Source organism: Myotis myotis, unplaced genomic scaffold (genome assembly GCF_014108235.1).
Source record: "Myotis myotis isolate mMyoMyo1 unplaced genomic scaffold, mMyoMyo1.p scaffold_m19_p_3, whole genome shotgun sequence".
NCBI classification, from domain to species: Eukaryota; Metazoa; Chordata; class Mammalia; order Chiroptera; family Vespertilionidae; genus Myotis; species Myotis myotis.
The window spans coordinates 75,233,278-75,255,068 of record NW_023416335.1 but is presented as its reverse complement, the minus strand read 5'-3'; the positions used below and the strand labels follow the sequence as shown (position 1 = coordinate 75,255,068).

The 21,791-nt window shown below is 40.4% G+C and overlaps 1 protein-coding gene and 1 pseudogene across 1 annotated transcript; both read left to right on the top strand.

Moving 5' to 3' along the window:
* The window catches only part of LOC118650454, a 68,106-nt pseudogene extending 51,969 nt beyond the window's left edge, over window positions 1–16,137 (top strand).
* A 458-nt stretch (window positions 16,138–16,595) lies between these two features.
* On the top strand, window positions 16,596–18,792 carry LOC118650453 (endogenous retrovirus group K member 8 Gag polyprotein-like). The gene is made up of 2 exons (XM_036298913.1): window positions 16,596–17,513; window positions 17,611–18,792. Exons 1-2 carry the CDS (start codon window positions 16,596–16,598, stop codon window positions 18,790–18,792), a joined length of 2,100 nt encoding a protein of 699 aa, XP_036154806.1.
* The last annotated feature ends 2,999 nt before the right edge of the window (window positions 18,793–21,791 follow it).

Sequence of the window (21,791 nt, the reverse complement as noted above, 5' to 3'; positions counted from 1 at the left end):
CACAACTTCTTGGACATGACCCCATTCAACCAACAAGAGGCCAAAAATTGAAATTTTATTTTTTGCTCAGAAGATAAATTTGGGTCATTGGGCAAATAATAATAGTAGTGCTAGATGTGAATATTGTATTTGTAAGTTGAAAATTATTGACCTGTCTAATTCATAGATATTCAAACAAATATTTCACATGCATAGTTATAGATATAATATTCAACTTCATTATCATTTAATGGAATTAAACATTATAGAAGATAGAGATAGGGAGACTGTTTTAGAAGTCTAACTTGGTCATATTAATTTTGTGATCCTTGAACATTTTACTTAAACACAATAAATTTAATAATCTTTTATTTAAAGAGAGGTCATCATAAGAAAATAAATGCTTTTTCCTACAAGAACTTGATGTGCTAGTCTTTCTGAGGCCCTAAGTATGGTGCTTGCCAGCTGTGGGCAAACTATGGCCAGCAGGCCGGATCCAGCCCGTTTGAAATGAATAAAACTAAAAAAAAAACAAAAAAGACCGTACCCTTTTATGTAATGATGTTTACTTTGAATTTATATTAGTTCACACAAACACTCCATCCATGCTTTTGTCCCGGCCCTCTGGTCCAGTTTAAGTACCCATTGTGGCCCTCGAGTCAAAAAGTTTGCCCACCCCTGTCAGCTTGACCAATATAGTGGTTAAGGTGGTGACAATGGCACTATTATGTACGCTGGTTTTATGAGCATCTAATAGTCACATAATTTATATTTATAAAGTACTTTAAAATATTTCAATTCAATACTTACCATGTGAATTAAAACACAAATTAGATTATCCCCTTTTTATATGTAAGACAATTGAATCTCTAAGTTGCCCAAAGTCAGTTACAGTGATTTCTTCAGTACCTCAGGTTAAAGAAATGGAAGAGTCTGGACTTAAAATCCTACCAAAAGATCCTACTAAAAATAAAAAAAAAAAAGAAAAAAGAAAGAAAGGGAACCTGTATACAGTCTCTGACATATATAGCTGTATATTGAAAAAGGTTAAAAACACATCTTTATTAATCAATATTGAATTAAACAACATTTTGATTCAACACCAGTAACGATATGAAGACTACCGATAGTTTTAACACATTGCGGACGAGTACTTTTATTGCTAGCTTTATTTACCCAGTGGCCAGATAAGTTTTTATAGAACGAGTACAAAAAACGTTTTACATAAATGTTAAAGGTATGCTTTAAAATTAAATACCCATCGCATTTTGAAGTTCTTTATTACAGGTTCTTACAAACTAATATCTTTTTAAGATATGATACTTTGTAAAACACTGTGTAATATGAAGTGAGAATTCTCATGATCCGTCTGCAATGTGTTTTAAGATAAGAATTGTAAGGATTCAGTGTTTATCTTGATTTATATGTAATACCAAGTAAAGTATAGAGGAAACTTGTTAAAAATAACTAGAAATATCTTATTAGGAGAACAGTGTTCCTAACCTAATATTTTGTTTATGTCTTTGACCTTCTACATTATAAATGTGTTTATTACTACATCATTCAACTGTAGTTGGAAGGTTAATTGCATTTCTTCTAAAATTGATATTGATAGTGCTTTTTTCAATCTTATTCCTGGACTAGATTAACCTTACCCATAAATTACCTACAGAAATTGCTCTCTACTGTGATTTTTTGGACATAATGTGTCCCAGTGTGCCCACTACCTATTTCCCTGGCTTTCAGAAACACCCAGAGTACCTGTGCCTTCCTTTATTTAAGGACCAAATGTTCTTGACATGTAGTCTCATTTAGATCTCCAGTTACTGTTTCATTGGCATTTCATAAAAAGAACATCTTATAAAAAAGAGACAGTACTCAAAGTTCTATTCAGGATGTTGATTGAAAACCACCATTCTGTGGTATTTCTAGCCTGAGGCAAACATTCAATCTATTTTGAACAGTTACCATGTCCCTGCAGGTAGGTGAGTAGGTTCCATTTCCATACATCATAAACTGAAATGTCAATAATTATATATTTTAAATGGCTAGGAGTTTGACACATATTTATATAAACCACAGTAAGGAAGATTTATTCAAATAAAATATCCTGAAGACAGATGTTAAAAATGTTATGATAACACTCAAAACCATTGGATGTCCATGAAGATTTGCAGTTCAATACAAATCCTGGATTCATGGCAGTTTCATCCAGATCAATACTAACAACCCATTTCAAGTAGCACATCCTTACCTCAAACTATGATACAGGTTCTGCTCGAGGATCCCATTTTATAGGGAAGGAAAATGAAATTCATCAAGTTTAGGTCATTTCTTCGGAGTGTGGCAAATTGAAGTCAGGCAGACTATCTTCAGAGGCACTGGCAGTTACTGCATCTATAGAGCATGTTATTTCTCATATTGCTAAAAAGCTATAAGAAAAAAAATACTGTGACTTTGTCTTCGTTTGCTCTAAAGTTTCCTAACAAAAGCATATTGATATTTTGGACCAAACATTTTGTTCAAGAGGGGAGATCCGCACTGTAGGATATTTAGCAGCACCTCTGGCAACTACTGCATGCCAGTAATACCATTTCCTAGTTGTGACAATCAAAATTGTCTCCAGATAAAATTACACTTGGTTGAGAACCATGGATACCATTTTAAATCAATAAGATATACTCTTATAATGTGGTTAATTTCAAATAGACTTTTTATTAAGAAAATATAGTATTAAGGATTTAATATAATAAAACATAACAAAATATTACACATAAATTCTTTCTCTCTATATATGTAAGAAAAATATAAAGGCCTATAAAGAGAAGAAACTGCAGTTCATGTTTATTGTATACACAAGTTTATTGCTTCTTTTTATTACTGGTATAGGCATTGCTGATAAGTAACCAACCTTTTGACATCTTTTGATATTACATGGATAACTTTCTCTCTGTGTTAAGATATATCTGCGATTTGTCAGATGGTTAGTGACCCAGAATCCCTTTGACTTTTACAGATATTATGTGTGAATATATACCTACCTAAAAAAAAAATAATATTGTGCTTCGATATGGCTTATTACATTAGATATAATCTTCTAATTTTCCTGCTATAATCTAACTTTCAATTTCTAATAATTTTGCTATTGTTTTTATTAATTCACAGTTAAAGTTTCTAGGAAAACAACTAATCTAATAAAATTTAAGATTGGAGAGAGCACTGCATACTAGACACAACAATTTTAAATAATTATTTTTTACTCTTTACCACCTGAGAAGTCAATGCACTAACATATTTTTGTTTTATTCAGATGCTTTAAAAAAGTTTATTGATTTTTAGAGGGAGAGAAAGGGAGCAGGAAAGAGAGAAACGTCCACGATGTGAAAGCATATCATCCATCAGCTGCTTCCTGCATGCCCCTTACCAAGGAAAGAGGGAGCCACCTGGGCACGTGTCCTTGACTGGGAATCAAATGGGCAACCTTTACATACACAAGATGATGCATAACCAGCTGGGCCATCCTGGCCAGGACTATTCAGATGCTTTTTAATCTCCAATCAGAAATAGTTATTTCAGGTCTTTCCTGAACAGGGATAGAAATATATACAGACATGTAAGTACTAAACATAAACAAGAGTAAACTATGTGTCACGTGTAATTATTGTGGTATGATCTATATAAACTAGAAATGTGGGCAAAATAAGAATCAGAAAATAAACAACAGTCTGAATCCAAGGTCCGCTGTGTTTTCAGTTGCCAGCCGCTGATTTCTGTTAAGTTGTTACACCTTTAGCAGGGCTGCTTGGGATTCTACGCCCAATGCAGAAGGCTTGAGACTCACAGGATATTGGGTCTGTAACCAATTTATATTCAGTTCACACCCAGGTTTTGGACTCCTTTCCCTGGCTCTGCTCTTTGAGGCTTTTCCTCCCTCACTGTGCAGAGGCTGTGGGAGCCCCAAATTCGCTGCTCGGTTCTCCAAGCCAGTAGGACTGTAAGTTTCCTCCTAAATTGTAGTGTTCAGGATGTCAGTTGGCGCTATCCCTCAGAAAAAAGCATAGGAAAAACAACTTTGTAGGCTCACAGGGTGCCTTCATTTGTTCCAATTTCTATGGTTTTGGATGTTTTTCTTTGGCTTTAAGTAATTTTTGGTTTTCTTTTTAAAGTTTTTCAGTTTTAGGTTATGATGCAAGTGAGGAGCGTGTCTCCTAAAATTATTGCCTCCATGACTGGGAGCCAATTCAGGATTTAAAGGTGAAGCACAGGCTCCAAATTTCAAGTTTTATAGTCTTGGTGGTTGGTTTTTTGTGTGTTTTTTTTTTTTCAATCTTGTTGATTTAAGAGATTATTTAACTCTCCTAAATGTACCTACTTTGGGCTAATGAAATTGCATGTTTTACTGATCATAAGTTGTAGAGTGTCTTTTATTTGTGCTGATTTACATAATTTGCTAATTAAACTACATATTTAATCTATTGACCTTTACACTTCTCCTACTTATACAGGCGTATAATCAAGACATATACTTTGCTGGATGACGTTTATATCTTATAAACTTATTTATTTCTTTCAACTTTGAAATACTGGAGACAAGGGCCAAATGCTCTCTGCTAAGCAGCAGTTTAATATCATTTTCTTTCAAAAAATACATACTTTGGGTTAGATTTAACTAATTCCTCTGTTCTTTTCCTTAAGTTCTATTGGATTAATTTGTCTTTTTATTCAGATTTTTTCTTTCTTTTTGTATTGTTTTTATTTATTTTTTTAATAGCAGTCTCTTTTTATGCCACATTCTGATCAATCATTTAATCACCCATCTTATCCTTGATAAGCTTCAAGATATATGGGGCTAAAAGATTTTCCCTGAAATTTTGATGAGAACATGGTCCTACATAGGCAGGTTAGCTAAATTTATTGTCTTTTCTCTAACTGAGAATATCCTTTAAAATATATTTTTATATTCAGCACATACTCTCAAAATTTAGTATGCATTCTAATAGAGGATACAGGTAAAGAAAGAAATAATTGTAATATGGTAAACTAAATGTTATGATCAGAATGTACTTAATATGCTGTGGTTGCACATAGGAATTAACACATAATTCCTGGGGGAAAAAATATTAAAAAAATATATATAAAAAAAACTGGAAGTGGTCTATCTGAGCTGACTCTTGAAAGATTGCCTTAATAAGTGTAACTTTTTTGACATATGTTATTGACATAACATTTTGATAACGACATTTTCCACTGTGGGATGTTCTTCTAAAAAGAAACTGATAACTAAGTAAAGCATAAACTGAAGTAATATTAACTAGCCATTAACACAGGAAGTTTATTGATTGCCCAATACCAAGAGATACATACTGGCAGATTAGAACTTGGTTATGAGACCACCTATGATAAGACAAAGAGTTTGTTACCAGAGAGTAAATGTTAAAAATGCATTTTAAAGCCCTGGCTGGTGTTACTCAGTGGTTAGTTAGAATGTCCACCTGCACACCGAATGGTTGCAGGTTCAATTTCTGGTCAAGGTCAAGGACATGTACCTCAGTTGTAGGTTCGGTCCCCAACCCAGGTTTGGTCCCTACCCCTAGTTCAGGCACACTCAGGAGGCAACTAGTTGATGTGTTTGTCACATCAATGTTTCTCTCATTCTCTCACTGCCCCTCTCTCCCTCCCTTCTCTCTCTGAAAAGCAAGAGAAAAAATATCCTCAAGAGAGGATTAACAAAATAAACAAACAAATAAATAAATTTGAAAATAGATAATGGATTATTAGATAAAATAGCTCAAAAAAAAGAAAAAGAAGACCATTTACAAACAAGAGTTAATAAAATATGGGTAAGTAATATTTAAACCCAGGCCCTCTGAGTTATATATAATAATAAAAGCATAATATGCTAATTGGACCAGACAGTCCAGACAGTCGAACAACCTTCCAGACGTCCTTCCGGATGTCCTTCCAGACAAAGCTGCCATTGAGGGGGCCAAGGCAGAGGTGGTTTGGGGTGATGAGGCAGGCAGGCAAGTGGTTAGGGGATATCAGGAAGGCAGAGTTGTGAGTGGTTAGGGGATATCAGGAAGGCAAGTGGTTAGGGGTGATCAGGAAGATAGAGGAGTAGTTAGGGGTGATCAGGCATGCAGGCAGGCAAGCAAGCAGTTAAGGGCTATCAGGCAGGAAGGTGAGTGGTTAGGGGCAATCAGGCAGGCAGATGAGTGGTTAGAGGTGATCAGGAAGGCAGGCAGAGTGGTTAGTGGTAGGCAGGTAGGGGTGATCAGGCATGAAGACAGGTGAACAGTTAGGGGCTATCAGGCAGGCAGGTGAGTGGTTAGGGGTGATCAGGCAAGGCAGGCAGAGTGGTTAGGGATGATGAGGCGGGCAGGCAGAGGGGTAGGGGCAATCAGGTAGGCAGGTAAGCGAGCGGTTAGGAGCCAGTGGTCCTGAATTGTGAGAGGGTGCAGGCCGGGCTGAGGGACTCCCCCTTCATGCATGAATTTCGTGCACTAGGCCTCTAGTTTAATTATGAATTCATGTCAGTATGCATGCTGCCAAAGTTTATTTTGAAAACCTATTTCTTAACTTCACAAACCACAAATCCCTATAAAAGCAGACTATTTGATATTTGTAATATGTTTTTAGTAAACCTATTTTTTTTTTCAGTTTCCTTATTCATAAAGTGAGGAGCTGGGTGCAGAGGGTCCCTAAGACCCCCTTTATTTTATTTTTTTATTTTATTGCTTAAAGTATTACAAAGGGTATTACATATGTGTCCATTTCCCCTCCCTCCCCTGCCCTAGACAGTCCCCTAGATTCCCCTATCCCCCAGTGTCTTATGTCCATTGGTTATGCTTATACGCATGCATACAAGTCCTTTGGTTGATCTCTTACCCCGCTACCTCCTGCCCCCCAACCCTCCCCGGCCTTCCCGCTGCAGTTTGACAATCTGTTTGAGGCAGCTCTGCCTCTGTATCTATTATTGTTCAAAAGTTTATAATGGTCTCTATTATCCATGAATGAGTGAGATCATGTGGTATTTTTCCTTCATTGACTGGCTTATTTCACTTAGCATAATGCTCTCCAGTTCCATCCATGCTGTTGCAAATGGTAAGAGTTCCTTCCTTTTTAGAGCAACATAGTATTCCATGGTGTAGATGTACCACAGTTTTCTAATGCATTCATCTACTGATGGGCACTTAGGCTGTTTCCAGATCTTAGCTATGGTGAATTGTGCTGCTATGAATATAGAGGTGCATATATCCTTTCTGATTGGTGTTTCTGGTTTCTTGGGATATATTCCTAGAAGTGGGATCACAGGGTCAAATGGGAGTTCCATTTTCAGTTTTTTGAGGAAACTCCATACTGTCTTCCATAGTGGCTGCACCAGTCTGCATTCCCACCAGCAGTGCACAAGTGTTCCTTTTTCTCCACATCCTCTCCAGCACTTGTCGTTTGTTGATTTGTTGATAATAGCCAGTCTGACAGGTGTGAGATGGTACCTCATTGTTGTTTTGATTTGCATCTCTCTGATGATTAGTGACTTTGAGCATGTTTTCATATGTCTCTTGGCTTTCTGAAAGTCCTCTTTTGAAAGGTGTCTATTTAGGTCCTTTGCCCATTTTTTGATTGGATTGTTTATCTTCCTTTTGTTAAGTTGTATGAGTTCCCTATAAATTTTGGAGATTAGGCCCTTATCAGATATGACATTGGCAAATATATTTTCCCACACAGTGGGTTTTCTCATTGTTTTGTTGATGGTTTCTTTTGCTGTGCAGAAGCTTTTTATTTTTATGTAGTCCCATTTGTTCATTTTCTCTTTAGTTTCAAGTGCCTTAGGAGCTGTAGCAGTGAAGAAATTGCTTCGGCATATGTCTGAGATTTTGTTGCCTTTGGATTCTTCTAGAATTTTTATGGTTTCCTGTCCTACATTTAAGTCCTTTATCCATTTTGAGTTTATTTTTGTGTATGGTATAAGTTGGTGGTCCAGTTTCATTTTCTTGCATATATCCATCCAATTTTCCCAACACCATTTATTGAAGAGACTATCTTGGCTCCATTGTATGTTCTTGCCTCCTTTGTCAAATATTAATTGAGCATATTGGTTCGGGCCGATTTCTGGGCTCTCTATTCTATTCCATTGATCTATATGCCTATTCTTGTGCCAGTACCAGACAGTTTTGAGAGCAGTGGCTTTGTAATACATCTTGATATCTGGTATTGATATCCACCTACTTTGGTCTTTTTCAGGATTGCTGCAGCTATTCAGGGTCTTTTTTTATTCCAGATGAATTTTTGGAGAGTTCGTTCTAGATCTCTGAAGTATGCCGTTGGTATTTTAATGGGAAGTGCATTGAATTTATAGATTGCTTTGGGTAGTATGGACATTTTAATGATGTTGATTCTACCAATCCATGAACACGGTATGTTCTTCCATCTGTTTATGTCTTCCTCTATATCTTTTTTCAACGTCCTGTAGTTTTCTGAGTAGAGGTCTTTTACCTCTTTAGTTAAGTTTATTCCTAGGTAGCTTAATTTTTTTGGTGCGATGGTAAACAGGGTTGTTTTTATAATCTCTCTTTCTGAAAGTTCACTATTGGTGTATAGAAATGCCTCAGATTTCTTGGGGTTAATTTTTTATCCTGCTACATTGCCAAATTCATGTATTAAGTCTAGTAGCTTTTTGATGGAGTCTCTAGGGTTTTGTATGTATAATATCATGTCGTCTGCAAATAAGGACAGTTTTACTTCCTCTTTTCCAATTTGGATGCCTTTTATTTCTTCTTCTTGCCGAATTGCAATGGCTAACACTTCCAGTACTATGTTGAACAGGAGTTGTGAGAGGGGGCATCCCTGTCTTGTTCCTGTTCTTAGGGGAAATGGTGTCAGCTTTTGTCCATTGAGTATGATGCTGGCTGTGGGCCTGTCATATATGGCTTTTATTATGTTGAGTTATGATCCTTCTACTCCTGCCTTACTGAGAGTTTTTATCAAAAATGGGTGTTGAATTTTGTCAAATGCTTTTTCTGCATCAATTGATATGACCATGTGGTTTTTTTCTTTCAATTTGTTTATGTGATATATCACGTTTATTGATTTGCGGATATTGTACCATCTTTGCATCCCTGGGATAAATCCTACTTGGTCATGGTGTATGATCTTTCTGATGTACTGCTGGATCCTATTTGCTAACATTTTGTTGAGGATTTTGGCATCTATGTTCATGAGGGCTATTGGCCTGTAATTCTCTTTCATTGTGTTGTCTTTACCTGGTTTTGGTATTAGGGTGATGCTGGCTTCATAGAATGAGCTTGGAAGTGTGCCTTCCTCTTGAATTTTTTGTAGTAGTCTGAGGAAGATAGGTTTTAGTTCTTCCTTGAATGTTTGGTAAAACTCCCCTGTGAAGCCGTCTGGTCCTGGTTTTTTGTTTGATGGAAGCTTTTTGATGACTGCTTCAATTTCTTCCATAGTTATTGGCCTGTTGAGATTTTTAGATTCTTCCTGATTGAGTTTTGGAATGTTGTATTTTTCTAGGAATTTGTCCATTTCCTCCAGGTTGTCTAGTTTGTTGGAGTAGAGCTGTCCATAGTATTTTTTTTAACAATCATTTGAATTTCTGTGGGGTCTGTTGTTATTTCGCCTCTATCGTTTCTGATTTTGTTTATTTGGGTCCTCTCTCTTTGCTTCTTGGTGAGTGTGGCTAGAGGTTTGTCAATCTTGTTTATCCTTTCAAAGAACCAGCTCTTGGTTTCATTGATTTTCTGTATTGTTTTTTTGGTCTCTATGTCATTTATTTCTGCTCTAATCTTTATTATCTCCTTCCTTCTGCTCACTCTGGGGTTTTCTTGTTGCTCTCTTTCTAATTCTTTGAGTTGTAGAGTTAGATGATTTATTACCATTTTTTCTTGTTTTTTGAGATAGGCCTGTAGAGCTATAAACTTCCCTCTCAGGACTGCTTTCATTGTGTCCCATAGGTTTTGGATTGTTGTGTTTTCATTGTCATTAGTTTCCAGGATGTTTCGAATTTCTTCTTTGATTTCATTGGTAACCCAATCAATATTTAATAGCATGCTATTCAGCTTCCAGGTGTATGAATATTTTGGGTTGTTTTTATTGTGGTTTATTTCTAATATTATGCCATCGTGGTCTGCGAAGATGCTTTTTATGATATCAATCTTCTTGAATTTGGGGATACTTTGCTTGTGACCCAATATATGGTCTATTTTTGAATATGTCTTATGAGCACATGAGTAGAATGTATGTTCCCTGGCTTTGGGGTGAAGTGTTCTGAAGATGTCTATTAAGTCCATCTGATCTAGTGAGTCATTTAGGATTGCTGTATCTTTGCTGATTGTTCGTCTAGAGGGCTTATCCAGTGGTGTCAGTGGTGTATTAAAGTCCCCTACTATGATTGTATTGTTGTCGATCTCTCCTTTGATATCTTCCAGGAGTTTTTTTTATGAATTTGGGTGCTCCTGCATTGGATGCATATATGTTTACCAGGGTTATTTCGTCTTGTTGTATTGATCTCTTTAGTATTATGAAGTGGCCTCCCTTATCTCTTGTTATGGCCTTCACTTTGAGGTCTATTTTGTCCGATATAAGTATTGCTACCCCAGCTTTCTTTTCCTTTCCATTTGCCTGAAAGATATTTTTCCATCCTTTCACTTTCAGTCTGTGTGAGTCCCTTCTAATGAGGTGGGTTTCATGTAGACATCAGATGTATGGGTCATGTTTTTTTAACCATTCAGCCACTCGATGTCTTTTGTTTGGATCATTTAGTCCGTTTATGTTTAAAGTTATTATTGAAAGGTACTTGTTTGTAGCCATTTCTTTTTTTTGTGTGTCTGTTTTCTTTCTGAGCTTTTTATTTCTTCTTTTTATACCAGTCCCTTTAGCATTCCTTGCAATGCTGGCTTGATGGTGATAAACTCCCTTAGACTTTTTTTGTCTGTGAAGCTTCTTATTTCCCCTTCAAGTTTGAATGATAGCCTTGATGGATAGAGTATTCTTGGATTCAGTCCTTTGCTTTGCATCACTTTGTAAATTTCCATCCATTCTTTTCTGGCCTGATGTGTTTCTGTTGAGAAATCATTTGATAATCAAATGGGAGATCCCTTGTATGTAACTTTCCATCTCTCTTGCAGCCTGTAAGATTCTCTCTTTGTCCTGAACATTTGCCATGGTAATTATGAGGTGTCTTGGTGTGGGTCTTTTCGGGTTCACCTTGTTTGGGACTCTCTGGGCTTGTGTCACTTTTTTCTTCCCCACCTCAGGGAAGTTTTCTGATATTATTTCTTCGAATAGGTTTTCTAATCCTTGTTCATCTTTCTGTTGTTCTGGTACCCCTATTATTCGTATGTTGTTTCGTTTCATGTTGTCCCGAAGCTCCCTTAGGCTCTCCTCCTGTATTTTAATTTTTTTCTCCAATTGCAGTACATTTTGGGTGTGTTTTTCTTCCTTGTCTTCTAATTCACTAATTTGGTCCTCCGCTTCTCCTAGTCTACTGTTGATACTTTCAATGGTGTTTTTTATTGCAGCTATATCACTCTTCATTTCTTCTTGGGTCTTACTTAAGTTGTTGATTTTTTCATCTGTTTCTTCTAGCTTCTTCCATATGTTATTGAGTTTTCATCTGTTTCTTCTTGCTTCTTGCAGAGGTTGTCGATTTTTTTCTCCATGCAGCTTATGCACTCTAGGACCCTTATTCTGAATTCTTTTTCTGTCATGTTGCATGCCTCTGTATTACTTAGCTGCTTTTCTGGAGAGTCCTCCTTCTATTTCATTTGGGGGTTTCTTTGTCTACCCATGTTTGATCTCACTGACATATCTAGATGTTGAGTCATTCAGTGGATGCTCCCTGGGTGGCAGTGACTCCTTGGTCTGTGGTTGCTCTTCGGGCGGTTGAGGTAGCAGCTGCTCTTCAGTTGGCAGCAGCTCCTCTGGTGGGTGCTCTTCACAGCTGTGGTGGCTCTTCTGGCTGGTGGGGCGAGGTTTCACATACAGCTGCTGTTTCTCATCAGAGGGTGTGGTGCTCAGGAGGCTGCTGTTGCTTGGATCAGCTGTGTTGATTTTAAGGCACAAAATACAACACAACAAGGCACCGCGTACCAGGCACTAAACACAAATACATTCACGATATTAATAACCCCAAATATAGGTGACCGCCCGAATTAAGAGAATTAGGTGATAAGGAAGAAGGAAGATAAAAGAGAAAAAAGAAAAGAAAAGTAGGGGCCAAAAAAAGGAGTTCAAAAATGAAATTGGGAAAAAGGAGGGGAGAAAATAAAAGCGAGAAAAGAAAAGAAAAAAAAGAGCGAAAAGAGAGAATGAAGTGGAAGAGGGGAAGAGACTTTTTATATGAGGAAAATACTCCTATAGAACTGCCACTAATCCCGACAAATTCCAGCAACAGCTCCCTGGAGATGGATGCAAACTAGAAACAACCAATAATATAACGATGAAAATAGAATGGAGAACACTAATCCCAAAATAAAATAAAGAGAAAATAAAATGGCACTTTAAAAAATGGTAAAATGGTAGCAGTAATAATACTGGTTAAAAATAAGAAGATAGTAATTAAAAGGGTAAAATCAGGTGATGGAAAAAGAAGAAGAAAGAAAGAAAAAAAAAAGAAAAAAGAAAAAAATAAGAAAAAGAAAGGGAAAAAAATTGTTTTCTTAGTTAAAAGGTGAAAAAAGAAAAAAAAATTGCAGTAGTGAAGGTCCTTCGGTTCTTCTATTCTTCAGTCTGGCTCGCCTTTAGTCCTGCCAGGTATTCAGGAGAGTGTTGAGTTTCCCTGTGATACACTGTTCCTCTGTGTTGTAAACCACAGTCCTTATTTTAAAGCAGGCCATATTTGTTTCCCTGACTGCCTTATTTTGTGTTTAGCAAAGAGTCAGTTTGTGGCTCAGCCTCTGGGTGGCAGTGTTCTGGGGTTGGCCTCTGAGGCTATATGGCATCTCTATCGCACTTAAAAGTGATTTGGAGAGGTCAACTATGCAGAGCTGGTTCCTTTTAGTTACTAGCTCTGTGTTGTTGCTGGGATTGAAAATCCCTCTATAGGCCAGACCCTGTTAACTCCCAGGGACTGATCAGATTATTTTAATCCTTGATCTCCTACAGGGTGGAATCTGGGTGTGGCTGTGCTCCTTGCCTGGGGGCTGGGGGGAGGAGTCTCACTCTCCAGAGAGAATGGCTGCCCCAGTCCTGGGCTCAGGGGTGTCTCAGCACTCAATTCGCTTCCACCTCTCCCGGCCCCCCTTCTCTCCTCAGTCTCTCCCCAGATTCCACTCCTCCGCACCCTCTCCCTCTCTTCAGCACAGGTGAGTGTCTATATCCGAAATCTCCCATGAACAGGATTCAGTGAGAACAAACAAACAAACGCCGGCCACGAAGACGGGGAAGGCTTGGTTCCTGTAAGCTCTTCTCTTACCGGCACTGCATGGTCTGGTCAGCTCTTCAGGCTGCCCCCTTTAGGCTCAGTCCTCTGTGATCACAGAACCCAGGTCTCAATTCCCCTGGCATTGCCAGGAATCCCGCAGATCTCCTTTCCCCAGTCAGGGGCTGTGCCTGTCCCAAGGGACGCGGCTATCTGCCACGTGGTCTCCCTCCCACCCTCTGGGCTCAGAGGTCTGGCAAACTTTCCTGCCCATTCCCTGTTTTTGTTTTGTTTTGTTTTGTTTTGTTTTGTTTTTACCTTTCCAGGGGAGTTCTGCCCTTCCCGGCTGCAAACCATCTCACCAGCTGAGCATTTTCACCAATTCGGGGTGGGTGTTTTTAGTTTCAGCTGCTCACTCCATTTGCTCTGCGACACGACTTGGGATGCGTCTGCCTATATCTCCGCCATCTCCTCTCCTCATCAAGACCCCCTTTAAATAGACGCAGCCAATCACATCAGTTTCAAATTCCCCACTGCAGTGCTCCCTCCCGGCGGTGGATGAAGCCTCAGAATCCTTCTCAGCACAGTGCTGCCGCAGCCATCGGCATTGGCAGGCACGCAGGAATAGTAAACATATTTTAGAATGGTATTTAAAGATAGTACCGATTGCCTCATGTACATCACAGCCAATTTCCACTATTATTAACATTTTACTTTTTAAAAAAATCTTCATTGTTGAGAGTATTACAGATGTCCCCCTTCCCTCCCATTGCTCCCCTTCACCTGGTTCTCGTCTCACCCCAGGCCTTCACCACTGTACTGTCTGTGCCCATAGGTGTGGGAAACTGTTTATTGCCTTCACTATCTGATAAGCATAGACAGAGAACTCCCCGAAACCTCCCGAAGGCTGGGTGCCTTTGAAGCCCTAGCAAAGCTCGGAGCTAGGCGCCACCTCTGTTTGTCCAGACAGTGGTAGCTGAAACTGCTCCCCCATTTATTATTATGTAAATCCTTGCTGATGGGCTAGTCTGCCTGTTAATGGCAGGTCGCCTGCCTAAGGGCTACTCCGGATCAATAAAAGATTGGAGCAGCCTGAGCACAGGGGAAGTCCTTCAGGACTTGCCGCCTGGTCCCCCAATATTGCAAAATTATCTCGTGTCTTTTTCTCTCATTTGTTGTGCGGCTCCTCTTTCAGCTACCGAACCCTACTCCACGCAGAACGTGGAGGGAGTCTTACTCAACACATAGGTAAGACCTTTGGTTAATCTCTTCCCGCCCTCCGCCCTCCTTAGTATGGTACACTTTTTACAATTATTGCACAAGTAATGATACATTATTATTAACTAAAATCTATAGGTTACTCAGGTTTTCTGATATTTTACATAACATGTTTTCCTGTTCCAGGAGTCCACGTAGAATCTTACATTATATTTAGTCTACAATTATCCTTAAGCTCCTATAGCTGTGACAATTTCTCAGACTTTTCTTGTTGACGTTGTTGTTATTTTAATGCATCTTTATTTTTGAACATATTACAGATGGCCCTCTTTTTCCCCGTTGACCCCCTCACCCTACACCTCCCCCCATCAGGCCTTCACCACACTATTGTCTGTGTCCATAGGTTATACATGTATGCATATAAATAATTTGGCTAATCTCCTCCCATCCAACCACCCCAGACCGCCAACTTCCCTCTGGGATACGTCAGCCTGTTCCATGCTTCTATGCCTCTGGATCTATTTTGTTCATGAGTTTATTTTGTTCATTAGATTCCACATATGAGTGAGATCATGTGACACTTGTCTTTCTCTGGATTGACTTATTTTGGCTAGCTTAATATTCTCAGACTTTCCCTGTTTTTGATGACTGTTATAGTTTTAAGTAGTAATGATCATGTCTTTTTTATTTCATTTTTTTATATTCATCAATGAGTGTGTGAATTGGTCTCTCATTTTTTTAGAATGTCCCCTAATTGGGATTTGTCATGTGCTTTAGGGAGGCAGACCATAGTGATAAATGTGTCATTATCCTCACATTATATTGTGCAGGTAATACTATCAGCACGACTATCACTGTTGATATTGACCTTAACAAGCTGGCTGAGATAGTGTTTGTAAGATTCTTCCACTATAAAGTGACTCTTTTTCCCCCTTTCAATATTGTACTTTTTGGAAAAAAAGTCATTATGTGCAGTTCACACTTAAACAGTGGAGAGTTTTATTCCCTCTCCTTGAGGACTGAGTATCTACCTAAATTAAACTCTCCTGTGTTGAGAGCCATTAGAGATATTGGCTTAGACAAAGCCATCTTAAGAACTATAAGTTTCTGGTTCCTCCAGAAACTCCTAATTACCAGAAACCACCTGTGTCTTGCAATTTGGCCAGCAGTTAAAAGATAACCTACCCTCACCCTAAGTACACAGCTGCTAAATCTCTGCTGACAAGCACACATCTCCACTGATAAGCACAGCCATCCCGAGCCTAATAAATCTCTAGTAATAGGTTACTACCCATAGGCCCCTTTACCCACCCCCCGTCCCTAAAACAATATATATCCTGCTGCTGTAAGAATAAAATTTGAGGCTTGATCAGAACACTGTCTTGCCTCCATTCTTTCGTGTCCCTTGTTTGTCTCATTCTCCTAGGGTGTCTCTTCGTTCCTCAGTTGTTGTCCCGCGGATCGGGACAGTCTGGCGCCCAACGTGGCGGCTTGGGGACCCCCTACGAGAACGTCTGCTTGAAGCGCCTGGCCAGGCACCCCTTAGAGTCGCCGCGCAGTATTGACTCGTGAGTGAAGACTCGGCATCGTGATCGCCACGGTTTTGCCCACCCGTGAGACAGATCGTTGTGAAGCTAAGCAGACGAAACTTTTCAAACAAGAATTTCAAAATACCTCTTGAGAGCCTTCACCCTCTTTGGCACCCCCTTTGGCTGGCCTTTTTAGTTTTCTTGATCTCCCTCCAGTCCACTAATAAGCACTTCACCTCGCCGTTCGGGGAAGAGTGAAGGGTACCCGAAACCGGCAGTGAAAACTCTGAATCACTCGGAAGAGTAATTTTTCTCTGGCCCAACCTGTGTCACCCTCTCTGGCAAACTCTGAGCTCGCTAAGTCTTAGTGGTTGCCATCCTGGTATGGGGCTTATACATCCCGACCTATGACACGCGAGCAGAGGCCGTAAGGTAAAAAGAGAGCGGTTACATAAGGATCACCAGTGATTTAAGAAATTCCGAGCTGACCTGGCATGGGGTTTATACGTCCCAGAGGCTTACGTGGAGGAGGAAATCTTGAGAACTACCCAGCCAAAATAATGGGCAACTCATTGAACTCTCATGAGGTATTTCTAGATGGGCTCAAGGAGTCCCTCAGGACATGGGGAGTAAGGGTTAAGAAAAAGGATCTTAGACAATTCTTCTCCTTTATTCATGAGACCTGCCCATGGTTCCCCCCAGAGGGCACTATTGACCATAGACGATGGAAAAGAGTAGGCGATGCCCTTCAGGATTTCTATCAAACCTTTGGCCCTGAAAAGATCCCTGTCTCCACCTTCTTGTATTGGAATCTTATCCAGGATATCCTTAAAGTCCACCCTAAAGACCCTGACATCCAAGACATAATAAAAACAGCGGAAACAGCCCTTAGGGATAGCTCCCGGCCACCCTCTGCCTGCCCTTCGGTATCTGTTGATATCCCTGAGGAGCCCATGGCACTCTCCAAAGAAATCACTAAATCTAAGCCTGACAAAAAATCTCCAGACATCTGTAATAAACCTGAACCCCCTCCCCCTAAAATCTCAAATATCTATCCTTCCCTCACCTCCCGAAGACATCTGGAGGACCACCTGTCTCCGGAGGATGAGGAAACCTTAGAAAATCAGGCCGCCCATTATCACAATGATAAAGACCCCTGGCGCTTTACAGCGCCGGCCTTTCATAGCACCTCTAGTAAATCCTTTAGGCCCCCTCCTTACAACCTCGACCCCTCACTAAACATCCCTATCTTTCGAATTCCAGCCCTGGAACCATTCCGCGGCCCCCCTCCCTCCCCCGATCCTATCCGGCAAGCTAAAATCTCCCTAACCCAAGAAATTTCTTCACTAAAGGAAATTCTACAGCAAAAACACGAACACGTCCAAGTTGTCAAAGAAATCCAAGCCCTCGAGGCTGAACTCACATCCCTAAGCCCCAACCAACCCACCCAGCCTCCTAAAAAAACCACAAAAAATCTAAAATCTAAAACCCCTGTCCTCGCATTTCCAGTTACCCGTAGTCACAACCCCGGACCTCCTCCGGAGGACATACCTCTCCCTGAGGAAGAGGAGGAGGGAGACTCCCCTGACTCGCAAAACCGGGACCAAAATTCTGCAGATGAAACCTCTGATACAGGACCCCAATCCAGACCAGGATCAAACAAAAAACCAAGCTAAAGGCCAAAAATACCGCCGCTTAAACCTAAAACACTTAAAGGATCTAAAAGCGGCTGTAACCAATTATGGCCCCACTGCCCCTTTCACCCTAGCCTTAATCGAAAGCCTGAGCGATAGATGGCTGACCCCTAACGATTGGGTTTCCCTGGCTCGAGCCACGTTAGCAGGAGGGGAGTGTGTCCTATGGTGTACCGACTTTGTAGAAAACTGCCGCGAGACCGCGCAGCGCAATAGTGAAAGTAAGACCTCTCGCTCATGGACTAGGGATAAGCTCCTTGGGCGCAGTCCCTATGACACCAATGAAGCTCAAGCAGCCTTCCCTCCCGGCCTTTTAGCCCAAATCCAAAACGCAGCCCTTAGGGCTTGGCGGCGCCTTCCGCCTAAAGGCTCAGCTAGCACCTCCTTAGCAAAAATTCGCCAGGGCCCTGATGAACCGTACAGTGATTTCGTACTGGTCAGGGAAGGAGAAACAGAAAGCGCTTTTATTAAACACCTGGCCTATGAAAATGCTAACCCGTCTTCCCAAGAGACTATACGACCCCATCGCTGTGGCAGTCTCTCTGATTATATCAAACTTTGCTCAGGTATAGGAACCTCCCATGCCATTGGACTAGCCATAGGGGCTGCGCTTAAGGACTTTACCAAGGAAAAGCAACAAAAAACTTGTTTTAATTGTAAGCAGCCAGGGCATTTTGCTCGTGAGTGCCCAGCAGGGACACAGTCCCGCGCACGCCCTAAAACAATTTGCCCTCAATGCCGACACGGCTTACATTGGGCCAATGAGTGTCATTCCAAAACAGACATGGAAGGTACACCACTTCTACCAAAACAGGGAAACTCCCAGAGGGGCCAGCCCCTGGCCCCATCATCAGAACAGAACCTAGGGATAGCCAGGTTCGTTCCCCAAGCTCAAACACAGAAACGTACCCTCCCCGCGCAGACATCAACTCCCTCTGCCGCGCCACTCCGGGAAGCGCAGGATTGGACCTCTGTTCCGCCTCCAACACAATACTAACCCTTGAACAAGGGATTCAACTTATCCCTACAGAGGCTTATGGACCCCTACCCCCTGGAACATTTGGCCTAATCTTAGAACGAGGAAGCTCTACGTTGGCTGGCCTCCACATTACCCCAGGAGTTATTGATAACGACTATACGGGACAAATTACTCTCCTGGCATCAGCCCCCGACAGGCCCTATATCTATCCAGAAAGGAAAAAGAATAGCTCAGCTCATACTACTCCCCTTAGATTCCACAAATAAAAGCAACAACAAGAACCCCAGATTAAATGCTGCCTTTGGCTCCTCTAATACCTATTGGATACAACAAATTACTCCTGAAAGACCTTTACTTACCCTTAAATTAGGTGGAAAATCATTTAAAGGATTAATTGACACAGGGGCAGATGCCACTGTCATTGCTGCGCATCTCTGGCCAACTTCTTGGCCCACTACAACTACTATAACTCACCTCAAGGGTATTGGCCAATCTACCAATCCTAAACAAAGCTCAAAGGTTTTAACCTGGACCGACGATGAAGGCAACTCCGGGCAGGTACAACCCTATGTAGTCCCCAATCTTCCTGTTAATCTATGGGGTCGTGATATACTATCTCAGTTAAAACTCATTATGTGTAGTCCTAATGAAGTTGTAACTCAATTAATGTTCAATAAGGGCTATCTCCCTGGGCAAGGACTTGGAAAAAACAATCAAGGCATCAAACACCCTATCTCAGTTGATTCCAACATTGATCGCTCAGGACTAGGAAGTAAAAATTTTTCATAACGGCCATTGACTTCCCTGTACCCCATGCAGACAAAATCAAATGGAAATCCAATTCCCCTGTGTGGGTAGATCAATGGCCTTTAACAAATGAAAAACTTTCGGCTGCCACTAGGTTAGTACAGGAACAACTGGCTGCCGGACATCTAGAGCCCACTACTTCTCCTTGGAACACCCCCATTTTCGTAATAAAAAAGAAAAGTGGGGAGTGGAGGCTCCTCCAAGATCTCAGAGAAATCAATAAAACTATGTTTACCATGGGAGCCCTCCAACCCGGCCTCCCCTCTCCCATAGCTATCCCAGCTAATTATTTCAAAATCATTATAGATCTTAAAGATTGTTTTTTTACCATTCCCCTGCATCCCCAGGACAGGGAACGCTTTGCATTCAGCCTCCCAGTCACTAACTTCAAAGGTCCAATGCAACGATATCAATAGAAAGTCCTCCCCCAAGGCATGGCAAACAGCCCCACACTCTGTCAAAGGGTCCCAAGCCATAGACCCTCTCAGGACACGATGGCCCTATATCTATATTATCCATTATATGGATGATATCCTCTTAGCAGGAGCTTCCACCTCCGAGGTACTCAAATGCAGCCAAGAATTAACCCACCACCTCACTTCCTTTGGGTTCCAAATCGCCCCTAATAAAATACAGCTTAAAGATCCCTACTATTACCTAGGCTTTGAGTTAAACTCCAATAAAATCACCACACAGAAAATTCAACTAAAAACCTCGCATTTACACACCCTTAATGACTTTCAAAAATTCTTAGGCGATATCAACTGGCTTAGACCTTATCTCAAACTCACCACTCATGACTTAAAACCCCTCTTTGATATTCTACAAGGAGATCCAGACCCATTGTCCCCCCGTACTCTCTCCCCAAAAGCAAGAGAAACTCTCCACATAATTAACAAAGCCATACAACAACAGCAAATAACATTCATTTCATACAATAAACCCTTCACCTTCATTATTTGTGCTACACCCCATACTCCCACTGGACTTTTATGGCAAGATAACCCCCTCTTGTGGGTTCACCTACCCTCTTCCCCATCTAAAGTACTTGTCTCATATCCCTCCCTAGTTGCTCTCCTCTTAAAAGTTGGCAAAGAAAAAAGCCGACACCATTTTGGCAAAGACCCTGATCAACTCATTCTTCCCTATACTAAGGAACAAATAAACTGGCTCTCACAGAATGAGGATGATTGGGCTATATCTCTCTCCTCGTTCCTGGGAAAGATTGATAACCATTATCCCCCTCATAAACTAATCCATTTTGCCCATTTATATCCATTTATATTTCCTAAAATCACCTCAAAAATACCACTAAAACAAGCTTCCCTGGTATTTACAGATGGATCCTCTAGTGGTATAGCTGCTTATATCATTGACAACCAACCTTATACCACCACATCCCCCTTCAAGTCCGCACAACTTGTTGAATTATATGCAATCCTCCAAGTATTCACAAAATTACCTAACACCCCCTTTAACCTCTACACCGACAGCGCTTATATAGCACTCTCAATACCCTCACTAGAAACAGTACCCTATATCAAGCCATCTACTAATGCAGTCCCACTCTTCCACCAGCTCCAGGCCCTTATCATAGCAAGAAATCTTCCCTTTTATGTAGGTTTTTGTTGTTTTTGCCAATTCCTTTCTGTTTAAGTTACTTGGATGAACTAATCTTACAAAATCTATTTTCTCTTGCATTGTGCAGCCTCTGATGTCCTCCTGAGGTTTTATTTCTGCCCCCCCCCCCTGTTTTTATAGATTGAATTTCTAGAGGATTCTCCTCAGCCAACATAAGATACATTGTCAAAGTTTTGGTTAAGCTCACTTCTTCAGCCTTATTTCCCCATTTGCCATTTTATTTTTGAAGCTTGGAGGGTGCTGTTGCATGACTATCCCTGTAGAAGAAAAACACACCTTTTTTTTCAAAAATTATTTCATCTCTTTTAATTGTTGATGTCTATGACCTATTTGGGATTAGGGAATTTCTGTTCTTCAATTAAAGACAAGAATTTGTCTATCTAGTCTAAGTTCACCTGATCTTTATCATTTCCTACTATTCAGTTATACATATACAGAGAAATGGAATTTTGTGGGTTTTTTTACACTATAGCATCCTCAGTATCTGGGGGATTGTCTGATTCGTAACATATGCTCAATTGTTGTTGAATGGATGGATTGGCATGCTTCACTATCCTTTTCTACACTCT